Here is a 22578-nt window from a genome sequence, read left to right on the forward strand (position 1 = left end):
AAGATCATTGGGTGGCAGATCCTGCAGTAGCTTCAGAGAGAATGCCCTGCCCTCTTTACTGCTCACACAAATGGTAAAGTGGCCTTTAGAAGGAAGGGTCATTTAAAGAAAAGGAAGAACACGATTTCATGCCTTGGGAATGTGTGGTGTATTCAGGCAAAACAAACAGTCTTTTTTTCCAAACAAAATTGCAGTATGTATAACTAAAAGCTGAAACATGCTTATCCATCCAGGCCTAAGCTTCGAGAGACCCAGAGCTATTAATGTCTCTTATAACTCAGTGGATCACAAAACACAACTTACTCCAGCTGTAACCAAACTCATCTTCTTTGTCCACATCTTCTGAGATTTTGCTTGCAGATGACTGTGTAAGATCACCGCTCATTTCAGCAAATGCTGAAGAAGGGGGCGGAGGCACATTGCACAATGGAGCCTTTTCTGGCTCTGATTCTGACTGACTGGGTGCCTGTGGGAACAAGAAGAATGCAGTGGGTATGTGCAGTCCAAGGAAGAAAAACTTGAGTAAAAGAAATAAAAGCATAATGACAAAAACTGGCTTTCAAATATCTGACACATAAATAATGGGAAAAAATATATAATGGTAGACAGGATCCAGGTAAAGTTTAAATATACTAAACAAAATATATGTTCAGAGCATAATTCATTAAACTGTTACTTGGTATTTTAGGCCAATGAATTCTTCAACTTGATAGCTTAAATGACATGAGAGAAAAAAATGTACGAACCCCCTCTTTTGGAAAAAAAATTCTCATTCAAAAGTCATCATAGATACGCAGGGGTCTGGGTAAGATTTTGTGGGTCTAGAAAAATCTTCCAAGAAACTAGAACAAAATTAACACATAAGGTAACCAAGCAATTAAAGAAGTTCAGAGGTTGCTAGTCAGACTGTATATATATATATATATATATATATATATATATATAAAGAATTCTTTATTGCTACCTGAATCCTCTCTCCAGATGACTCTTAACAAACCCATGAAAATGAGCATAACACATGCAGGCCCATCTACTACGGGAGCCAGTTTGTTAGCAAAGAGCACACAGACTCCGATCTGAGGAGCTGGTTTTAAGGGACAACGCCATCATTCCCTTGCCACGGCAGCTCGCAAGGTAAATGAGACAACATGAGGGATCACTGCAAACAAACCCAAAGTGTGGCATACTTGCTGTCACTGAGGGCTATGGGTCCTATTTCAAAAAAAGGACTTGGCATCAAGTTCTTATATTACACATTACCAAATAGAGTATCAGAGTTCAAAAAGCCCATAAGTCACTGAGTTCGTTTTATTCACTTTGCAGATGAAAAACTTGAGGCCATGAGAAAATTTTGTTCAAGATCACACTGATACTGGATTCCTTTTGCCTTAATTCTTAATCCAATGATCTTTCCATTATGCCATGCTATCTCCTCCAATTTCCATAGTAAGACAGTACCTAATTCAACAGCTGGAGATACTCAATGTAAGTTCTAACCCTGGTATGAAGCTGTCCCTGAGGCCCTCAACCTACATTTTTCCTATCCTTATTTTACCTTTTATCCATATAAAAATCCCTCTCATATACCTCATTTTGTTTTATATGTGTGTATGTGGAAAAAGACTGCAATTTCAAAAACTTCCAGGGGCGCCTGGGTGTCTGCCTTCAGCTTGGGTCATGATCCTGTGGACCCAGCCCCGCATCGGGCTCCCTGCTGAGCGGGGAGCCTGCTTCTTCCTCTCCCTCTGCTCTCTCAAATAAATAAACAAAATCTTTCCAAAAATTTATAAATGAATGAATGAATGAATAAATAAATAAATAAATAAACAAACTTCCTATAGAACATATCAAATGATGATCATGAATAAATATTTAGGAATTATTAATTGTTGTCAAGAATCAGAATCCCACAAAATATACCTAACACTAAAACTATGTAACACAATGTGATCTTTCTTTGCTGATTCAGAAACCACTTCAGGATTCCAGGCAGGCTGCCCCAAAATGAACCTAATAAACATCAAGTACTGTTTCTCTAGTAAAGTAAAGGAGAGCTGAATGGTAGAGACTTACAGGCAATAGATTTTCAAGTTACAGAACCTACTCTTTTAAAATGTTTGGATTACACACAACTGGCCACACAAACAAAAAGTACCAGTTTAGACAAAACCCTGTCATCTTCCCAAATGCTGTGCCATAAAATTCTCAAATCGACAATGCACAAATGAGATGACCAACAAACAAGAAACCTCATTTGATCCAATCCAGGTTCATTTAACATACTAAGGTTGGGGCAGGGAGAATATGTAATTTATATTTTTTCTGGTTAAAAAAAAAATACTTCTCTATAGTAACAGAAAATGTTAGCAAGAATAAATTAAGCCCATTTGATTTTTAAAAAGGGGAACACAATCTGATTTAAACTTCCCATAATTTTAATAAATTTATGGATGCGAATGTAATAGATCTTCTTCACAACTTTCCTGAGCTGCCATTTACCTTTAAAAAAAACAAAATCTGCCAGTCTAAAAAATTGTTCAGGATCTTACTTACGCACAACGTTTTCACATTGTGAGTAAGCTAAAATGGCGTCCTAACATTACTGATTAATCATAAAACAAACACGAGCCTGTATTTACAAAAAGGGGCAATTAGGTATAAACTTTCATTCTCAATGAGATCATGTAATTAGCTTATTGTTGACACTTCTTAATCAAAAACTAATGATATATACTATATGTTGGCTAATTGAAAATACAAAAAATTTTGTCACATAAAAAAATTATTAGTGAAAATATAACTCTTTAACAAAGATCGTTTAGCCTTCATTGGCAAAACAATGTCAAATGCGCTTGAAATCACTCCATGCCATGTATGCACACAAGTATAACATACACACATAGCACACCGTAACACACCTACTTATTCACAAAAATTTCACACTGAGACAAACCTTAAATGGTGTGGGAGCAAAAGGGTTAGTTGGGGAACAACGGAAGGTAACTCTACTTGAATTCTGTAATTCCTACAGTAACAGAAAACATACTCCTTCAGACACAGCATCTTTGGTTATCCATATTACAACAACATGAAAATCCAATGAATATTCATAAAATGCTTCCTGAAATTGTTGAAAGCTTTCTTCCTTATCATGATCAAATTATAATATATAAGTTCTTGTAAGTTTTTGTTTCAATTTTGGGTTTGAAATTTCATCAGAATATGAGAATATCCACGTCTAGGTTTACAAGCATTGAAACAGCTCCATGTTTCCTGATTCAGGCATTTTCATGGACACACTTTATGAACATTCAACACACTCCTGCATATACGCAATTATTTGTGGAGTGATTAACGCACAGAAGGACTTTAGAACCACCTTGTATAAGTCTGAGAAGGACTTAGACCAATACAAGGCTTTAAATAAATTTTGTGTGAAAGTAGTTCATACATTTGGCAATTAACAAAAATTTGCAAATCAGAAAATTTAACTCACAACGAAAGAGAGGAAAAGCAATTGGACTCACGATTCTCCCTTACTGTTCAGGACAGACATCTAATTTCAGCTATAAATATGAATATGGTCTGGCAAAAAAATGTGCTTAAGAAAGAATTTGCATGCCCACTCCAAACACACAGTTTTGTTTTGTTTTTTCTTCCCTGCCCAAATTTAGTAAACAGTGAACCAGGACAAAGGCATAGTAACAAAGAACGAAACATTTGCAAAAGGCAATGGCAAGACAATGGCATTATCCAACCTTGTCAGCGTTGAACTGTAGAGAATCAGCAAATGGGTTAGTGCTGCTGAAGTTGTACTTAGGGTAAAGGTTGTGCGGCAAGGAAGGCAAAGGGGATTTCTAAAAGGAAACATAAGAGGCGCTGAGCGCAAAAGAAATGTATTTAACACAACTCAGTTTTAAGAGCAATGCACTGATTGAAATAACAGTGTGAAACTAGATCCTGTCAGATCTAGAGATTAATAACAACGTCATATTAAACAGTCGAGAACTAAAGGTTTACCTCTAGAGCCCTGCATCTACACCTGAATCTCAATCTGGCCATAAAGGAAATGAGTTCCTGAAATTGATACCAAATTTCTTTTCTTTTCACTATCACAGAGAGATGCAAATAAATTTTGCCCACTTTATATATTCATCTATGTTCCATGGATATCAGTAAACAGGTATCAAAATTAAAACCATAAATTTTTTTTGTTTACATTTCAAAGCAAATTATGTTTTGTAAAATAGAAAGATGGTCTATCTGTTCCAGAATGCAAATTAAACATTCGTCTGCTAGTTCACTGGTAACCTTCATGATTCTTTTATCTTGTTTCCCAGGAAGGAATATTTTCATACTTAGACTAGAGATTAAGGTGGCTTCAGATCAATAATTTCTCATTAAAAAAAAAAAATCAAAACAATTTTAAAGAAATGAACCACTGTTCAGTGGTGTTCTCTATTTCTGTCCACTTTTTGTGGAGGTAGAAACATTGATTTTTTAAAAAAATATTTCCTATAAAAGTACCCATATTGGGAATTTATGAGGCTTTGAATATATTTGAAGTCCTGCCTTAGAGTGATTCTCATAGATTTTGTGGCTTGCTTGAGATATGCCCTGAGCTAGGACTATTGGAGTTGAATATACATATTAAAGGCAGGATGACTGCCAGAAAGAATTTAGCATTTTCATAGTTTAAAAAAAAAAAGAAAAAAAGGAAAGTAATTTCCTCAGCACAATAAATTCTTCTCCTTCTTTTCATACCCGCTATCTTTTTTCTTTTATTGACTATATCTTTCAGGGGAAATTGCAGACATTTAAAATTCATTTTGGCTCCAATTAAATGTTTGTGTTACTTCTGTCTATAAAAAAGTCCTACTGGCAAGCATCAAGAGTAGGGAGAGGTTGTCATGTGACACCACCCTGTCTGGGAGAACACTCTGGAAAGACTCTATCCTCAGTACGCCTGCACTAAAGCTTATGCCACATTACCCTTTCAATCTGCTCTTCTTGCAATGTTTTTCCTACAGAGGGAAGACGGGAAAAAGAAATGGGCACAATGACATTTCTGCTCATCTCAACTTTCTCTCTGCTTTTCAGTTTAAATGTCAACTCCTGCTTTACAAAAGAAAAGATCACGAATGCCAAGGAACACGACCATTTATTAAGGTGGAAAAAATGACTAGGCAGAGATTAAAAACATATTCTAGGCAAACTAACTCAATGCTATGGAAGTTGGAAATTATATCCAATCCTCATACATACAATTTTTAGGCTTTACATTTCCTTTATAATTCTGTAGAACAATAAAAAAAAAATAGAACCATAATGGCAAGAAATGGAGTATTTAGAGAGAGCTCTAGTTTTTTGTTTTGCTTTTTTTATCTGTTTCAATTTCCAGCTCTTATAGGATTAGAATTTGGCCCTGACAGCAGAGTATTAAAGTACAGCATGAGCACAGCAAATGAAGTGGTAGATCTATTACTATGAAAAGATTTATAGAAACAGGCCATATTTCTTATTAAAAAATCAATGATGAAACTCCTGTTTATAGTTCTAAGGGGCTGATAGGAATGGAAATGTTATTAACTAAGAGGAAGCACAGGGAAGACAAAAACATTATCTGGCCCATATTAACAGGGCCTATCCTTTGGGAAGATGATACAGTCCAACTGATGGAATGGTCAGTAATAAATCAGTAAATATGGAATTTATTATTAAATATTACTATTATTATTATTCTCAGTTCTGCAAAGTTCTGATTCTTGAATAGTTTATGTGCCAAAGAGACTGTATTTTCAGCCTATGTATGGGATTTTTTTGAAGTTTTATTGCATCTACAAATAAAATATTTTCCATTAAGAAGCTCTTATGTATTTGTGGGGTTTTTCTCTTTAGATTACTGGAGACATGATTATTTCGCAAGAAGTAAATCACTGAAAATCAAGGATATTTCATTTTAAATGCGAAAGTAATTCTGATTTCCCAAAGCTGAATGCATATGCAGAGGAGGAAAAATATCTTTCCTCTATTCATCTTAAGTTCTCAGCTGGATCCCTGTAATAAAAAACAGATCAACAAGAGAAAAGTATATATATGTATTGATTTAATGTTAACTTTTATGGACACAGAGCCTTTAAAATATAGTGCAGACCTGGGGGGCCTGGGTGGCACAGCGGTTAAGCATCTGCCTTCGCTCGGGGCATGATCCCGGCGTTATGGGATTGAGCCCCACATCAGGCTCCTCCACTATGAGCCTGCTTCTTCCTCTCCCACTCCCCCTGCTTGTGTTCCCTCTCATGCTGGCTGTCTCTATCTCTGTCAAATAAATAAATAAAATCTTAAAAAAAAAAAAAAGATAGTGCAGACCTGGAATTTCTTGACACTAGGTTTGCTGAAGAGTGGAAAATCAGGGAAATTTGATAGGACAAAAGAGTATGAGCTAAGGTGGGGAAATGGGGGCAAACTTAGCAAGGTGTTTTCATTCGGACCCTTCCCAGTACCCTGCATCTCTGGAGGTAAGGATGTTCCTTTCCTTCCGGTACGGAGAGGCACCTCTCACATGAGGGTTTTTATGACCTGCATCACAGGAGAAGGGGGAGGTCAGAGTCCTTCCAGCACTTGTCTTTTCCTAAATTCCTTCAGCTTAAAATATTCAGTATGCCAGGGTGCCCTATTTTGGGGCAGTGTGCCCTGAATCCTGTCACATGTAACTTAACTAAACATGTCACTCTAGGCAAGATTTCTCCTGGAATAATTGCTATAAAATCAAGCGTCATTATATCTCAGATAGTAAAACAGGAATATTTTCCAGGTGTATGAGAAAAATATCTTCCCAGCTCATTAGAAAATGTGACTGGCATTGAAAGAAATGTTTGAAGTTTTTAAAAGTACTATGAAGAATCCTATTCAGCAGTTTACAGTATTGTCCTACATGATATAAAAGTTGGAAATTAAAAATAAAACAAAAGCAATAAAACCCACCCACACACACACAAAAAATAGTTTTAACTTAACCTTAAACAGCCATTCACCAATACCATCGTGCTGTATCTATGTTTGACACAACAAACGGAAACAAATGTGGAAAGATTTGTAGTTATTTAAACAAGCTGAATACCATTTGAAGAGAATGCAGCATGATGCAGCCCGACCATTTGGCAGATTTTCTCATCTGAATGGATAATTATTACCTAACAATAAACAACTGAATGATTAAAAACTGCAGATGTGAAGATAACTGCTTACATTAAGAACTACTAAATTCATTTCTTACAGTAAACCCAGACCAGAGCTACACCTGTCTTGACAACAAAAGGAAGGACCAACAGGATAAATTTGGTCACTCTGAATTCCATTGCACAGAATACTGACAAGTTCCTTTTACTGATCTCATCTACAGAGCTGGTCCCTACTCTCTTTCCATCATTCGAGCACTGAGTTCTTATAGTCTTAATTTTAAAATGATAAATTATAAAATAATTATATATTTTAAAGTTTTAGATAGATCCATCTAATTTCCCTCACATATGTTGACATTTTCCTTTTAAAGACAACCGAACCTCAAAGCTAATGAGCAGGTATTTCAAAGAGAATCAGTATGACAGGGGTTGTTTTGTTTTGTTGTCACTAAAATCCAGGAGTAGAATCTCTATGAGTTTCAGGACATCTAGGAAGCTCCTGAAATGCTATGCAAACTTTTCTGTGAACGTGTATGTTTCTGAAAAACTTTCCAAGGGGTATGTGGCTCAAATATGCTTAGGAACTGCTGCACATGCAAAAAACCTTTTTCACTGAGACATAAAGAAGGAATAGTAAAAAAAAAAAAATAGTTTTAAACTCTTGGCATAATTTTCATCTTCGGAATCATGAGGGCATATCAAATACACAAAGACTCAGTATCTTCTCCATCAACAACATTCATTAAATGCATTCATTGTATTTTCTAAAATATTTTTAAAGCCATTTTATCTGTCATGACTGATGGTAAAATGGGTTAGTAGGTTTCTGTCCACCGGGGGCTATCCAGTGATGAAGAGCTTTATAGTGATCGTGGCTGGGAAGCAGCAGCTATGAAATCGCTCGTATATAAACATACTGCTTAAATTTCCACTATGTAGAATGTTCAGTGGGACAGACAAATACATTCAAGATGATTCACAGGTGATCATGGGATTGCATACTCTGGAAATTCTGTTTAGAAGATATATGCATAAAGAAAATGTAATCTCTCTGGCTTCTCAGGGACTCAGAGGTCACACACTAGTAAGCTAAGTCATTATATCACATTCCTCTTAACAATTTATATATTTTGTGACTACAGTGAATACTAATAATTATCCATCTGGATACATGGCCACCAATGGATCCTACTTCTGTGTGTTTTCAATAGACTTGAAGTGTTTATTAAATATGGTAGAAGGGATTTCCAGGACAACTCAATTAAAAAAAAAAAAAACAATATAAAATTTTAACAAGTCTCCTGAGATTTCAAGACTGGATATCTGCTCCTAGAGACAACTTGGCCCTTGATACGTTAGATTCCAAGTTGAACATTGCTTGGATTTGCCTACCTTGCCCTTTGTGTTCGCTTACCCTTGGTCTGTTTATAATGCTCTGTACCATAAAGACTACGGGGTTGCCTGCTTTCCGAATGGCTTCCACAGCTTGCTCATGGCTTGCATCTCTGAGGTCCATTCCATCCACCTGCAATGGAAGGCCTCAGCTTAACATTTCAAGAAGCTATAGAACAACAGAACAATTTGTGGATCTGGAGTTCTGAGGATCCTGAGGGAGGCTCCTGGAAAATCTGCTTCAGAATCAAGAATACTTGAGACTACTCGTGAAACTCCAGAACTTTGCATTTGTCCAGCACACTTGTGGTCCTTTACTTTGGACACTGATTTCTGTCCCCATAATCAACTGAAATAGTCATCACTTGAAGTGAAGGCTCTGCTTCTGCTTTCCTTACACTATCAGTTGTTCCTTTAATAAATCAAAATCATTAAAGAAATACTATAAGGGAACGGCCTCGCAGCGCGGTCTTCATCATGAAAGTCACTGTACAACATTATCTCCCAATCCATTATAGACTAGTTTGGGAAATGGGTGGATGATGTTTTGTGTGTTTCTCTCTGAACAGGGAAGCTTGAAGTGAAAAACAAAATTCTGATGTTCAGAAAAATCAGGTTATGGCAAGATTAGTTTTGCAGGAGAATCTTTGTAGTAGACATGACAGGAGCTGAAAGCCAAGAAATTGTGCTTGTTAGTAATTCTTCAATAAATAGCTTGAAAATGAATGCTATTTTGTAACTTTTTATTGACCATGGCTTGCCTGGGTGATGATCAGTTTAGCTTATGCACTATATGAACAGGAAGGAAAATAGTTTGAAAGGCCAAATGCTAATCCTGCCAGAAAACTATAGGATACTACTATCATTTTATCATTTGCAATTACCACAATAGGGCATATACAACAAAATAGCAAAATCGGAGTAGATACAATTCTGGAAAAGAAAATTAATTATTAGATCACTGCATAGAACATTATCACCTTTAAAAGAATTACTGCATTTAATTGAAAACCTCCCCCAGATTGATACTTAGATAATATAATATGCATTTCAGTGCATATTAAAAATGGCTTTCATTTTTTGTAGAATAGAAGTTAGTATTCAGGTCTACTATATATTCCATTTGTGGAAACATTTAATAGGACATTAAATATCTTTGCTCAAATCCAAAGAACTCTATACTTAGAATGGAATACCTTGCAGGCCTCGACTTGTCTAGTCTAAATACTTTTTCAGAAACTTGGCAGAGATAGGTTTCAGAATCCCCAGGATTACAGGCGCCTAAGGCTTTCTTACTTACTAGAAAAGCCCCCATACGTAACAGCCCTCAACAAACCACTGCTAAACAGCACACAGTACTTTACAACACACACAAAAAATACTCTCTTTTCAATTTGAAAAGGATGCTTTAACTCACTCAATACATTTATATAATATTTTAGTGCAAACTGTGACCAATCCTTTCTAGAAAGATGTATAAATATTTCTTACTTTTTCTCCTTAGGTCAAAGGTATTTAATAGTGAATTTTCCATAAAATAAACTGCCCTGTGATAATCTGAAATTGGGAATTTTAGATAGTATCCTAGCTAAACAAGAGTTTTTTAAAAAGGGGCTAAGATATCCCCTAATGGAAGGTAAAGATGCGGGAAGAGAGAACAAGCCCATCATTCTTCCTTATAAATGGAGGAAAAAACAAGACAAAACAGACATGGCCCTTGTGTCCTCCCAAGTCTCAATCCTCCTCCCTCTTCAGTTCTCACAGATAATCAACCAGTAAAGGACTAAATTAGTAAATCCTAAAAATGTCCATTGTAAAGTTGCGGTTAATAAGTTGTAACCTTCTTCTACACAGTCGATGTATTTTAATGGTATGGATTTAGATTTAATTTATATGGATTTAGAAAATGAGAGACAATCACTTGTATAAAGTAAATGTAACGGTCCTTATAGTAATAAAGAAATAAAATTAGAAATAAAGAAATAAAATTTCTTCTGGGAAGTTGTCTCTTTTACTCTACTCTATAAATCCTGACAACTTAGCAAATCTGGGTTAGGTACCCTCCCTCTACCCTATTAACTAAAACTACACTTTCCCTGATCAAAAAATTTATCACACTGTTCTGAAGTGACTCGATTACTTGTTAAGTCTGTCATGCTTGACAGGCAGGCATGGTGCCTTGTTTACTATGAAATGCCCAGAGCTTGTCATAGCATCTGGAATGCAACAGCTGCTCCAGGAGTATTTGCTGAGTAAATGAGTAATGACCATGGGAGAAAAGACTATTTAAAATATTATACTTTGCTTTGAATTAAGAGATTAGGAACAATTTGACCAAATACTTCTCCTGCATATACCAAAGTTACACATACATGAGTGTGTAAATACACACACATACACACACACACACACACACTCCTCAGTGATGAATGGGTACAGCACTGAGAAGGAGGAGGAAAATCTGAGCCTGGATTGTGGGGATGGGAGCATTTATGTAAAAGATAATCAGGGTAATTAGCATAAAAGATTTACGGAAAAGATTCACTTGGAAAACCATCTTACCCAACAAAGATAGTCTACAATGAAATGATCATGACAAAGCATTTCTTAAAATAAAATCTTACTGGAGAACTTAGTTATTATGTACATATTTTGTGCATGTATACATAATTTCAACCAATTCAATTTTTTTCCCCAGGAAATTTGCTTTGTTCCTTCAAACAGAATTTCATTATTTTAGCTCAGGGCCAAAGTTTTTTAAAATGGTTATATCTCCAAACATCAGTCTCTGAATCAAGATATATAATCTGTCACCATGCACGAAAGAGAAAAATTGTGGATGAAATGGAACATGTAAGAAAGAAATGCTTTAACCACAAACACATTTTACTTTCACGTTGGGTCAAGTGACCGGTGTAAAGATGATTCCCTTAGTAAAGAGGACAGAATAGGTGAAGAACTTTGGCACAGAAAGCTCACTAGAGGGTACCTCTACTATTCTATCTCCAGGTTTCAAGGTTCCATTTTTGCCAGCTGGACTATCTTCAAGAACATGTTTGATGAAAATGCCCCTCATCACTTCACCGTTGCTTAGACGACTCCCCATGCCTCTTCCACCAACAATGCTGATGCCCAAGGATTTGCTTGGTTCTCTCCAAAGTTCAACCCTATAAAGATTTAAAAAAAAAAAAAAAAAAAGGTAAACTCTTGTAAGAAAGCTTATGGGGGAGAAGCCTCACAATGCTGGGTTTTGCATTGATTTTTGGATAGGACACCAAAGGCATAAGCAACAAAAGACAGACAAATTAGACTTAACAAAATTAAAAACTTTTGTTAATCAAAAAATATTATCAATAAAGTAAAAAGGCAACTCATAGAACAGGAGAAAATATTTGCAAATCACGTTGTGGATAAGGGATTGATATCCAGAATATAAAGAGAACACCAAAAACTCAACAATAAAAAAAATAAACAATCTGATTTAAACATAGGCAAAGGAACTAAACAGACAGTTTCTCCAAAGAAGATATACAAATGGTCCATAAGCACATGAAGAGATGTTCAATATCACTAATCATTAGGGAAATGCAAATCAAAACCACAGTGTGATACCACTTTGTACCCACTGGGATGCTACTATCAAAAACAAAGAAACAAACAAAAACCACCCCCCCCCCAAAAAAAACCCAAAAAACCAAACCAAAACCAAAAAAAAAACCAAAAAACAGACACCTGGGTGGCTCAGTTGGTTAAATGTCTGCCTTGGCTCAGGGCATGATCCCAGGGTCTGGGAATCCAGTCCTGCATGTGCTCCTTGCTCAGCAGGGAGCCTGCTTTTCCCTCTCCCCCTCCCCCTCTCTCCTGCTCATGCTCTCCTGCTCTGTCTCTCTCTATCTCTCTCTGACAAATAAATAAATAAAAATCTTTAAAAAAAAGAAAGAAGAGCAAAGAAAAAAAAGAAAAGAAGTGCTGGCAAGGAGAAACTGGAGCAATTGGAAACTTGTGCACTGTTGGTAAAATGTGAAATGTTGTACCCACTATAGAAAACAGTATGGATGTTACTAAAAAAAATTAAAAATAAAACTACCCTACGATCCAGTAATTCCATTTCTGGGTATATACCCTCTCAAAATTAAAGAAAGGTGTCTTGAAGAAATATTTTTACAGTCATGTTCATAGAAAGGTCATTCACAAAAACCAAAAGGTAGAAGCAATCTAAAGATGAATGGATAAACAAAATGGTATATACATACCATGGAATATTATTTAGCCTTAGAAAGGGAAAAAATTCTGATACATGCTATAATACAGATGAACCTTGAAAGCATTATGTTAAGTGAAATAAGTCAGCTAGGTGAAATAAAGGACAAATACTATCCAATTCATTTATTTGATTTATCTAGAATAGTCAAATTCATAGAGACAGAAAGGAGAATGGTAAAAAGTTTCATGAGACAAATGAAAATGGAAAAACAACATACTAGAACTTATGGGATGAAACAAAAGCAATTCTGAGAGGGAAATTTATAGCAATATATGCCAACATTTAAAGACTAGAAAGATCCAAAATGAGCAACCTAACTCTATGCCTTAATGAACTAGAAAAAGAATAAATTGACTAAATTCAGCAGAAGGAATGTGAGAGTAAAGATGACAGCAGAAACAAATGAAATAGAGGACAAATAATAGAAAAGATTAACCAAACCAAGAGTTGGTTCTTTGAAAAGATAAACAAAACTGACAGACCCTTAGCTACACTAACCAAGAAAAAAGGACCCAAATTGACAAAACTATAAATGAAAAATAAGACATTACAACTGTTAACAGAGAAATTCAAAGGATCCTAAGAGGCTATTATGACCAACTATACCCCAACAAACTGCACAACCTAGAAGAAATGGAAAAATTCTTAGAAACATAAAACTTACTAAGATTGAATCAGGAAGAAATAGAAAATTTGAATAGACCAATAACTAGTAAGGAGATTGAATCAGTAACCAATAGCCCCCCAACAAAGAAAAGTCCAGGACCAGATGGCTTCACTGGTAAATTTTCTAATCACTTAAGAAGAATAAACACCAATCTTTCTAAAATGCTTCCAAAAATCAAAGAGGAAGGATTGCTCCCAAACTCATTGTACAAGACCAGCATTATCCTGATACCAAAATCAGAAAAGGTCACTACTAGAAAAGAAAACTACAGTACATGATATTGCTGGTGAATATATATGCAAAAATTCTCAATAAAATACTAGCAAACTGAATTCTGTCGCACATTAAAAGGACCACTCACCAAGCTAAAGCAGGATGTATCCCTGGGATGCAGGGATGGTACAACCTAGGCAAATCAACCAATGTGATAAGTCACATTAATAGAATGAAATAAAAGAATCAGATGAACACTTCAATAGAGAAAAAAAGCATTTGACAAAAACAGACATCTGTTCATGATAAAAACTCTTAACAAATTAGGCATAGAAGGAACATATCTCAACATAATAAAGAACACATATAGCAAGGCTACAGCTAACATAATACTCAATAGTGAAAGGAAGAAAGCTTTTCCTTTAAGATCAAGAAAAAGACAAAGGTGCCCACTTTCACCACATCTATTCAACACAGTACTGGAAAGCCTAGCTAGAGCAATCAGGCAAGAAAAATAAATAAAAAGTATCAGGATTGGAAAGGAAGAAGTAAAACCATCTCTATTTGTAGATGACATAATTTTATACATAAAAAATCCCAAAAACCCAATAAAAAAACTGTCAGATCTAATCAATGAATTCAGTAACGTTGTGGGGTACAAAATTAACACACAAAAATAAGTAGCATTTCTATACACTAACAACAAAGTTTCTGGAAAAAATTGATCTCATTTACAATAGCATAAAAAATAGTAATACATTTAAAGAAGTGAAATATCTCTACTATGAAAACAAGATATTGATAAAATAAATCAAAGAAGAAATAAATAGAAAGGTATCCTATGTTCATGGGTTGGAAGAATATTGTTAAAACGTGAAATAATCTCAAAAGCCGTCTAGAGATTCAATCCAATTCTTATCAAGATTCCAATGGCATTTTTAAAGAAATAGAAAAAATACTGCTAAAATTTATAGAGAATCACAAAAGACTCTGAATAGTCAAAGAAATCCTGAGAAAAAAAGAACAAAGCAGGAGGCATCACACTTCCTGATTTCAAACTATACTATAAAGTTACAGTCATCAAAAGAGTATAGTAACAGCATAAAAACAGACATGTAGACCAATGGAATAGAATCAAGTGCCCAGAAATAAACCCAAGAATGTAAGGTCAACTAATATTTGAGAAGGGAGGATAGTCTCTTCAATAAATGGTGCTGGGATAATTGAATATTTACATGTAAAAGAATGAAGGTGACCCATATTTTACACCACTCACAAAAATTAACTTGGATTAAGGACTTAAATGTAAGACCTGAAACTTGTGATAATCTTTTTACACTACATATAAAATCAAGCGAACATGCCATATGCGTTAAACTTACACAGTGATGTATGTTCAATTATTTCTCGATAAAACTAGGGAAAAAAGAAAGTAGAATGGTGGTTGCCACCAAGTTTGGGGGAGGCAGAAACTGGGAATTATTATTTAATATTTAGTGGGTACAGATTCTCAGTTTTGTAGGATGATGTAAGTGTTCTGAAGATAGATGGCAGTGATGGGTACACAGCAATGTGAATGTTCTTAGCCACTGATCTGCATGATGAAAATGGTTCACACGGTCAAAAATTGTAACTAAAATTTTAAAAACGATGTAATAAAATGTGATAAAAGTTCATTTTTGCCAATTTTGTCAATTTATTAAGGGTTTGCCAGTAGTAAAACAAAATCATTTTAGTTTCCCAATTTTGTGTTTTATAGGGTCTGATAAACACTAATGTATTTCTGAAGCTGATTTGTTACAAGTAAATACTGGACTCACACTCCAGGCTGGGACATGGACTGATATAAAAGTACCATTTTCCAGGAGCTCTAATACTGCAGACATTAAGTAATCAAGAAATTCAACTACTCCTGAACAGATGGTAACTTCTAAGCTTGGCAATCAAATCAAGGAAAAGAACATTCCTGCACATGCTATGTCAGAAGCTTGTCTCTGTGGAAGTCTTCTTTGCCAAGGCAGACCCAGTAACTAACAGTCAGGATGTAGAAAGCAGTGGCTGACAGTATCCTACATGATTTGATCCTACCACCACCTCCCTAAATTCATCTTCCACAGCTCTCTGCCCTCCGCTCTTCACTCCAGCTACCACAGCATCTTCTCGATATTCCTGAAGCTCATCAGGCATGCTCTCCTGCTTTGGGGCGTTGGTGCTTGCTACTTCCTCTGCCTTGAATGCACTTCCTCCAGCCATGTAATACAGACACTCAGATTTAATCACTGCATATAGCTGTAAGAGCTCTGAATGCATTAAGTTCCTGTCTTATGAAAAGACTGGGACATAAGAATAAGGTCTTTTGCAGTGAGGTGTCTGGCTGAGCGGAAAAAAAGCAAAGAAACCTAGCAGAGAGCTCTGGGATAATGAGACTGTAATCTGCTCTGTGCTAAGTCAGTCTGGGACATTAAATCAGAGAAGAAAGCATGGTCTAAACATACGCCCTCAATTTGAGGAGCTTTGAGGAGCTCCCAGAGGAGAGGAAAGATTGAAGTAAGGACTCTTGGGTATTGAGGGAGGTCTGGTAAGAAAAGGCTGGGGATAAAAGATCACCAGGGATAGTGGGGAGACAACAGCCCCTGGTCAGATGGAGGCACCTGAGGTCAGTGTTTTTTTTCCTTATTAGAAATCTATAATCCTAGAATCTCTATGTATTTAGTTTGAAAGGATGTCACCATGCTCCTGAATCTTAATAATATTTGTGTGAATAGTTTATTTATTTATTTATTTTTAAAGATTTTATTTATTTATTTGACAGAGATAGAGACAGCCAGCGAGAGAGGGAACACAAGCAGGGGAAGTGGGAAACGGAGAAGCAGGCTCATAGCGGAGGAGCCTGATGTGGGGCTCGATCCCATAACGCCAGGATCACGCCCTGAGCCGAAGGCAGATGCTTAACCGCTGTGCCACCCAGGCGCCCCATGTGTGAATAGTTTAAACTAGTTAAAATCCTAGTCATCATTTTCTTTCACTCTGGTAATTCTGTGAAAGACAAGAACCAAAATCCTAACTTGTTTCTTAAAGCAGTTTCTAAGACAACATGGCAAGGTAAAGAAGTCAGTATATTTGGCCATTTGTAGTAAATATTCAAGAATTCAGAACACATACATAGGACTACTTAACCCTTCTCTTATAAAGGAAAAAAAAATAAAAGAAAGAATGAAAGAAAATGTCTCCTAGGGTTCTTTGTAGTTAGTGTGAATTGGAAAGTGGTTCTTATAATTTCTTAAATAATAAAAATAATAGCAGCAAACACTCAAGAGCTTATCAGCATTATTGTCTATGTGAATTCCACATACTTTCATTTAATTCTCACCTCATCCTTATGCCATGGATACTCTTATTATGCCCCATTTTAAAAAGGGAAGAGGTGCAGTTAAGGTTGAACAATGTTTGGATAATAGCCCCGTACACCTACACGGGGTCTGGCAGCTAGTGAAGTGTTTTCCAATACAGTGTACTCTCTGGAAGAGAGGCTGTAACTCCTTAAAATACTGGAGAAATGACCTGCCAAATGACCACAGTGCTGAGGAACCTGACCGCCTCACTGAACGGAACATGGTAAACATTCCTTGAACAGAAAAAGGAGACCTATAAAAGCAAAGTTTAGAACATGTTCAGAGTTAGTTGAATGGAAAAATGGCAGCCTTTCTTGAGCCCTATACGCAGGCTTAACAAAGAATGAAATTCAGAAAAGCAAAGGTAAAAGGGCTCTGAGGCCAGGATACCCAAGCTCTGAACTGAGTCCCTGGGTTCGCGTCCTGATTTTTTGCTACTTAACACAGTTGTGTGACCCTCTGCAACTTATTTAGTCTCTCTCTTACCTTCCTCAGCTGTGAAATGGAGCCGGTAAGTCTCTTTATATCAGAGTTCGCTGTGAGGATTAAATTAATGAATGTATGCGAAGTGCAAAGTGAAGCTTGGGCATACAGCAAGCAATCAATCCTTCATTACTCTTATTATGATGCTTGGGATTATGATTACTGAAGCAATGTAAGCAAGATACAAAATTCAACCCACATGACAAGTGAGAAAATGTGCACCCCAACACCTTGATCTTGTTTTGCTCATACATTGTTTATTAAGACAAGATACCATTTTCTCATTATCAGATTGACAAAAATGTGTTGTTTCAATGATCATATTATGTTATAACAAGGATGCGGGGAAAAGGGAACTCTCATATACTGAGAATTGAAGTAAAAATTGGTACAGCCACCTTAAAAACAAGTTGACAACTTCTGATAAAGTAAATAACACATTTAAATCTATGAGCCAGGGGTGCCTGGGTGGCTTGGTCGGTTAAGTGTCTGCCTTCGGCTCAGGTCGTGATCTCAGGGTCCTGGAATGGAGCCCGGTGTGGGACTGGCTGCTCAGCGGGGAGTCTGCTTCTCCCTCTCCCTCTGCCTCTCCCCCTTTTTGTGTGCTTTCTGTTTCTGTCAAGTAAATAAATAAAAACTTTTTTTATTTTATTTTTTTTACATGGTAATAGTAATTGTTTTTTTTTTTAAATGATTTTTTATTATATTATGTTAGTCACCATACAGTACATTCCCGGTTTCCGATGTAAGGCTCGATGATTCATTAGTTGTGTATAACACCCAGTGCACCATGCAATACGTGCCCTCCTTACTACCCATCACCGGTCTATCCCATTTCCCCACCACCCTCCCCTCTGAGGCCCTCAGTTTGTTTCTCATAGCCCATAGTCTCTCATGTTTCATTCCCCCTTCTGATTACCCCTCCCCTTTATCCCTTTCTTCTCCTACCGATCTTCCTAGTTTTTATGTTCCATAGATGAGAGAAATCATATGATAGTTGTCTTTCTCTGCTTGACTTATTTCACTTAGCATTATCTCCTCCAGTCCCGTCCATGTTGTAGCAAATGTTGAGAACTCGTTCTTTCTGATAGCTGAGTAATATTCCATTGTATATATGGACCACAACTTCTTAATCCAGTCATCTGTTGAAGGGCATCTCAGCTCCTTCCACGATTTAGCTATTGTGGACACTGCTGCTATGAACATTGGGGTGCATATGGCCCTTCTCTTCACTACGTCTGTATCTTTGGGGTAAACACCCAGTAGTGCAATAGCTCAATTTTTAACTTTTTAAGGGACCTCCACACTGTTTTCCAGAGTGGCTGTACCAACTTGCATTCCCACCAACAATGTAGGAGGGATCCCCTTTCTCCACATCCTCTCCAACAATTGTTGTTTCTTGCCTTGTCTATTTTTGCCATTCTAACTGGCGTAAGGTGGTATCTCAGTGTGGTTTTGATTTGAATTTCCTTGATGGCTAATGATTTTGAACATTTTTTCATGTGTCTGTTAGCCATTTGTATGTCTTCATTGGAAAAGTATCTGTTCATATCTTCTGCCCATTTTTTGATTTGTTTATTTGTTTCTCGTGTATTGAGCTTGAGAAATTCTTTGTAGATCTTGGATACCAGTCCTTTATCTGTAGTGTCATTTGCAAATATCTTCTCCCATTCCGTGGGCTGCCTCTTAGTTTTTCTGACTGTTTCCTTGGCTGTGCAGAAACTTTTAATCTTGATGAAGTCCCATAAATTCATTTTGTCTTTTGTTTCTCTTGCCTTTGGGGATGTGTCATGAAAAAGGTTGCTTTGGCCGATGTCGTAGAGGTTGTTGCCTATGTTCTCCTCTAGAATTTTGATGGATTCCTATCTCACATCAAGGTCTTTCATCCATTTGGAATTTATTTTTGTGTATGGTGTGAGATAGTGGTCAAGTTTCATTCTTTGGCATGTAGCTGTCCAATTTTCCCAGCACCATTTATTGAAGAGACTGTCTTTTTTCCACCGGATTTTTTTTCCTGCTTTATCAAATATTAGTTGCCCAAAGAGCCGAGGGTCCATTTCTGGGCTCTCTATTCTGTTCCATTGGTCTATGTGTCTGTTTTTGTGCCAGTACCATGCTGTCTTTGTGATCACAGCTTTGTACTACACCTCGAAATCCGGCATTGTGATGTCCCCAGCTTTGTTTTTCCTTTTCAACAGTTCCTTGGAGATTCGGGGCCTTTTCTGTTTCCATACAAATTTAAGGACTATTTGTTCCAGTTCTTTGAAAAATGTCCTCGGTATTTTGATCGGGATAGCACTGAAAGTGTAGATTGCTCTGGGTAGCATGGACATTTTAACTATGTTAATTCTTCCGATCCATGAGCATGGAATATCTTTCCATCTTTTTATGTCTTCCTCAATGTCTTTCAAGAGTGATTTATAGTTTCTAGAATATAGGTCCTTTACATCTCTGGTTAAGTTAATTCCAAGGTAACGTATGGTTTTTGGTGCTATTGTAAATGGGAGGGATTCCCTAATTTCTCTTTCTTCGGTCTCGTTATTCGTGTATAGAAATGCAACTGATTTCTGAGCATTGATTTTGTATCCCGCCACGTTACTGAATTGCTCTATAACTTCTAATAGTTTGGGAGTGGCTTCTTTTGGGTTTTCCATATAGAGTATCATGTTATCTGCGAAGAGAGACATTTTGACTTCTTTGCCAATTTGAATACCTTTGATCCCTTTTTGTCGTCTGATTGCTGTTGCAAGGACTTCTAGTACTATGTTGAATAATAGTGGCGAGAGTGGGCATCCTTGTCGAGTTCCTGATCTTAAGGGAAAGGCTTCCAGCTTTTCCCCATTGAGAATAATATTTGCAGTAGGCTTTTCATAGATGGCTTTTATGAGATTGAGAAATGTACCTTCTATTCCTACACTCTGAAGGGTTTTAATCAGGAAAGGATGCTGTATTTTGTCAAATGCTTTTTCGGCATCGATTGAGAGGATCATATGGTTCCTGAGTCTTTTCTTGTTGATATGATGTATCACGCTGATTGATTTGCGAATATTGAACCACGCTTGCATCCCAGGTATGAATCCCACTTGGTCGTGATGGATAATCCTTTTAATGTACTGTTGGATTCTATTAGCAAGTATCTTGTTGAGGATTTTGGCGTTCATATTCATTAGGGAAATCGGTCTGTAATTCTCCTTTTTGAGGGGGTCTTTGCCTGGTTTGGGGATCAAGGTAATATTGGCCTCATAGAATGAGTTTGGTAGCTTTCCTTCTGTTTCTATTTTTTGAAATAGCCTTAGGACAATAGGTATTATTTCTTCTTTGAATGTTTGGTAGAATTTCCCAGGAAAACCGTCCGGGCCTGGAGTTTTGTTATTTGGAAGGTTGTGTATCACTGACTCAATTTTTTCATAATTAATTGGCCTGTTTAAGAAATCAATTTCTTCCTGTTTCAATCTTGGTAGTTTATAGATTTCCAGGAAGGATTCCATCTCTTCCAGATTGCTTAGTTTATTGGCATATAGCTGTTGATAAAAATTTCTAATAATCCTTCCAATTTCAATGGTGTTCGTTGTGACCTCTCCTTTTTCATTCATAATTTTAATAATCTGGGTCCTTTCTCTTTTCTTTTGGATAAGTCTTGCCAGTGGTCTGTCAATTTTATTGATTCTCTCAAAGAACCAGCTTCTAGTCCTGTTGATCTGCTCTACTGTACTTCTGGTTTCTGCTTGATTGATTTCAGCTCTAATTTTGGTCAACTGCTTCCTCGTGCGTGGATTAGGCCTGTCCCTCTGTTGCTGTTCCAGCTTCTTGAGGTGAGAATATAAAAACTGCATTTTAGATTTTTCTATTCTTTTGAGTGAGGCTTGGATGGCTATGTATTTCCCCCTTATGATTGCCTTTGCAGCATCCCATAGGTTTTGGACTGTTGTATTTTCATTCTCATTGGTCTCCATAAATTGTTTAATTTGATTTTTGATTTCCTGGTTTATCGAGTCATTCCTGAGCAGGATGGTTCTTAGTCTCCAAGTGTTTGAGTTTCTTCCAAATTTTTCCTTGTGGTTGAGTTCCAATTTCAGAGCGTTGTGGTCTGAGAATATGCAGGGGATAATTTCAATCTTTTGGTATCGGTTGAGACCTCTTTTGTGTCCCAGACCATGGTCTATTCTTGAGAATGTTCCATGGGCATTAGAATACAATGAGTATTCTTTGGTTCTGGGGTGTAGTGTTCTATATATACCTATGAATTCCAACTCGTTGATTATGGCATTCAAAGCCTTTGATTCTTTGCTTAGTTTTTGCCAGGGTGTTCTGTCTATTTCTGATAGTGGGGTGTTGAGGTGCCCTACTATTAATGTATTTTTATTTATATGTCTCTTTATTCTGGTTAGGAGTTGGCTTGTGTATCTTGCTGCTCCCCTGTTAGGGGCATATATATTTATAATTGTCATATCCACTTGTTGAATACTTCCTTTAAGAATAATATAGTGCCCTTCTGCATCTCTAACTATAGTCTGTAGTTTAAAATCCAGTTTATCTGACATGAGAATTGCTACCCCAGCTTTCTTTTGAGGTCCATTTGCGTGAAAGATGGTACTCCATCCCCTTACTCTCAGTCTGAATGCATCTTTGGGTTCGAAATGAGTCTCTTGTAGACAGCAAATGGATGGGTCATTTCTTTTTATCCAATCTGCAACCCTGTGGCATTATGGGAGCGTTTAAGCCATTCACATTAAGACTGAGTACTGAGAGATATGATTTTAATGATGCCATGTTGCCAGTAAAGTCTTTGTTTGTATTGGCTGTGACTTTCTGTTCTGTATCACTCTTGGGGCCTTTTTACTTTTATAGAACCCCCCATAATATCTCCTGTAGGGCTGGTTTCGTGGTTATGAAATTGGTTAGTGACTGGCGATTCTGAAATGTCTTTATTTCTCCATCAATTCTGAATGACAGCCTTGCTGGATTAAGGATCCTTGGCTGCATGTT

The 22578-nt window shown here is 36.7% G+C and overlaps 1 protein-coding gene across 21 annotated transcripts in view; it reads right to left on the reverse strand.

Moving 5' to 3' along the window:
- Positions 1–22578, reverse strand: part of MPDZ (multiple PDZ domain crumbs cell polarity complex component) — a 168726-nt gene that overhangs the window by 30154 nt on the left and 115994 nt on the right. For 6 of the 21 annotated variants that reach the window (XM_048222973.2, XM_026506535.4, XM_048222972.2 and 3 more), the window contains 3 exons: positions 11563–11740; positions 8596–8706; positions 304–466 (listed from right to left, as the gene is read on the reverse strand). In XM_048222973.2, coding sequence (XP_048078930.2) covers positions 304–466; positions 8596–8706; positions 11563–11740 — 452 coding nt within the window. Of the gene's footprint in view, positions 1–303; positions 467–2953; positions 3026–3758; positions 3858–8595; positions 8707–11562; positions 11741–22578 lie in introns of all 21 variants that reach the window. The other 15 variants (XM_044386928.3, XM_044386929.3, XM_048222982.2 and 12 more) reach the window with 6 other exon arrangements.

This window comes from Ursus arctos, unplaced genomic scaffold, assembly GCF_023065955.2.
Source record: "Ursus arctos isolate Adak ecotype North America unplaced genomic scaffold, UrsArc2.0 scaffold_18, whole genome shotgun sequence".
NCBI classification, from domain to species: Eukaryota; Metazoa; Chordata; class Mammalia; order Carnivora; family Ursidae; genus Ursus; species Ursus arctos.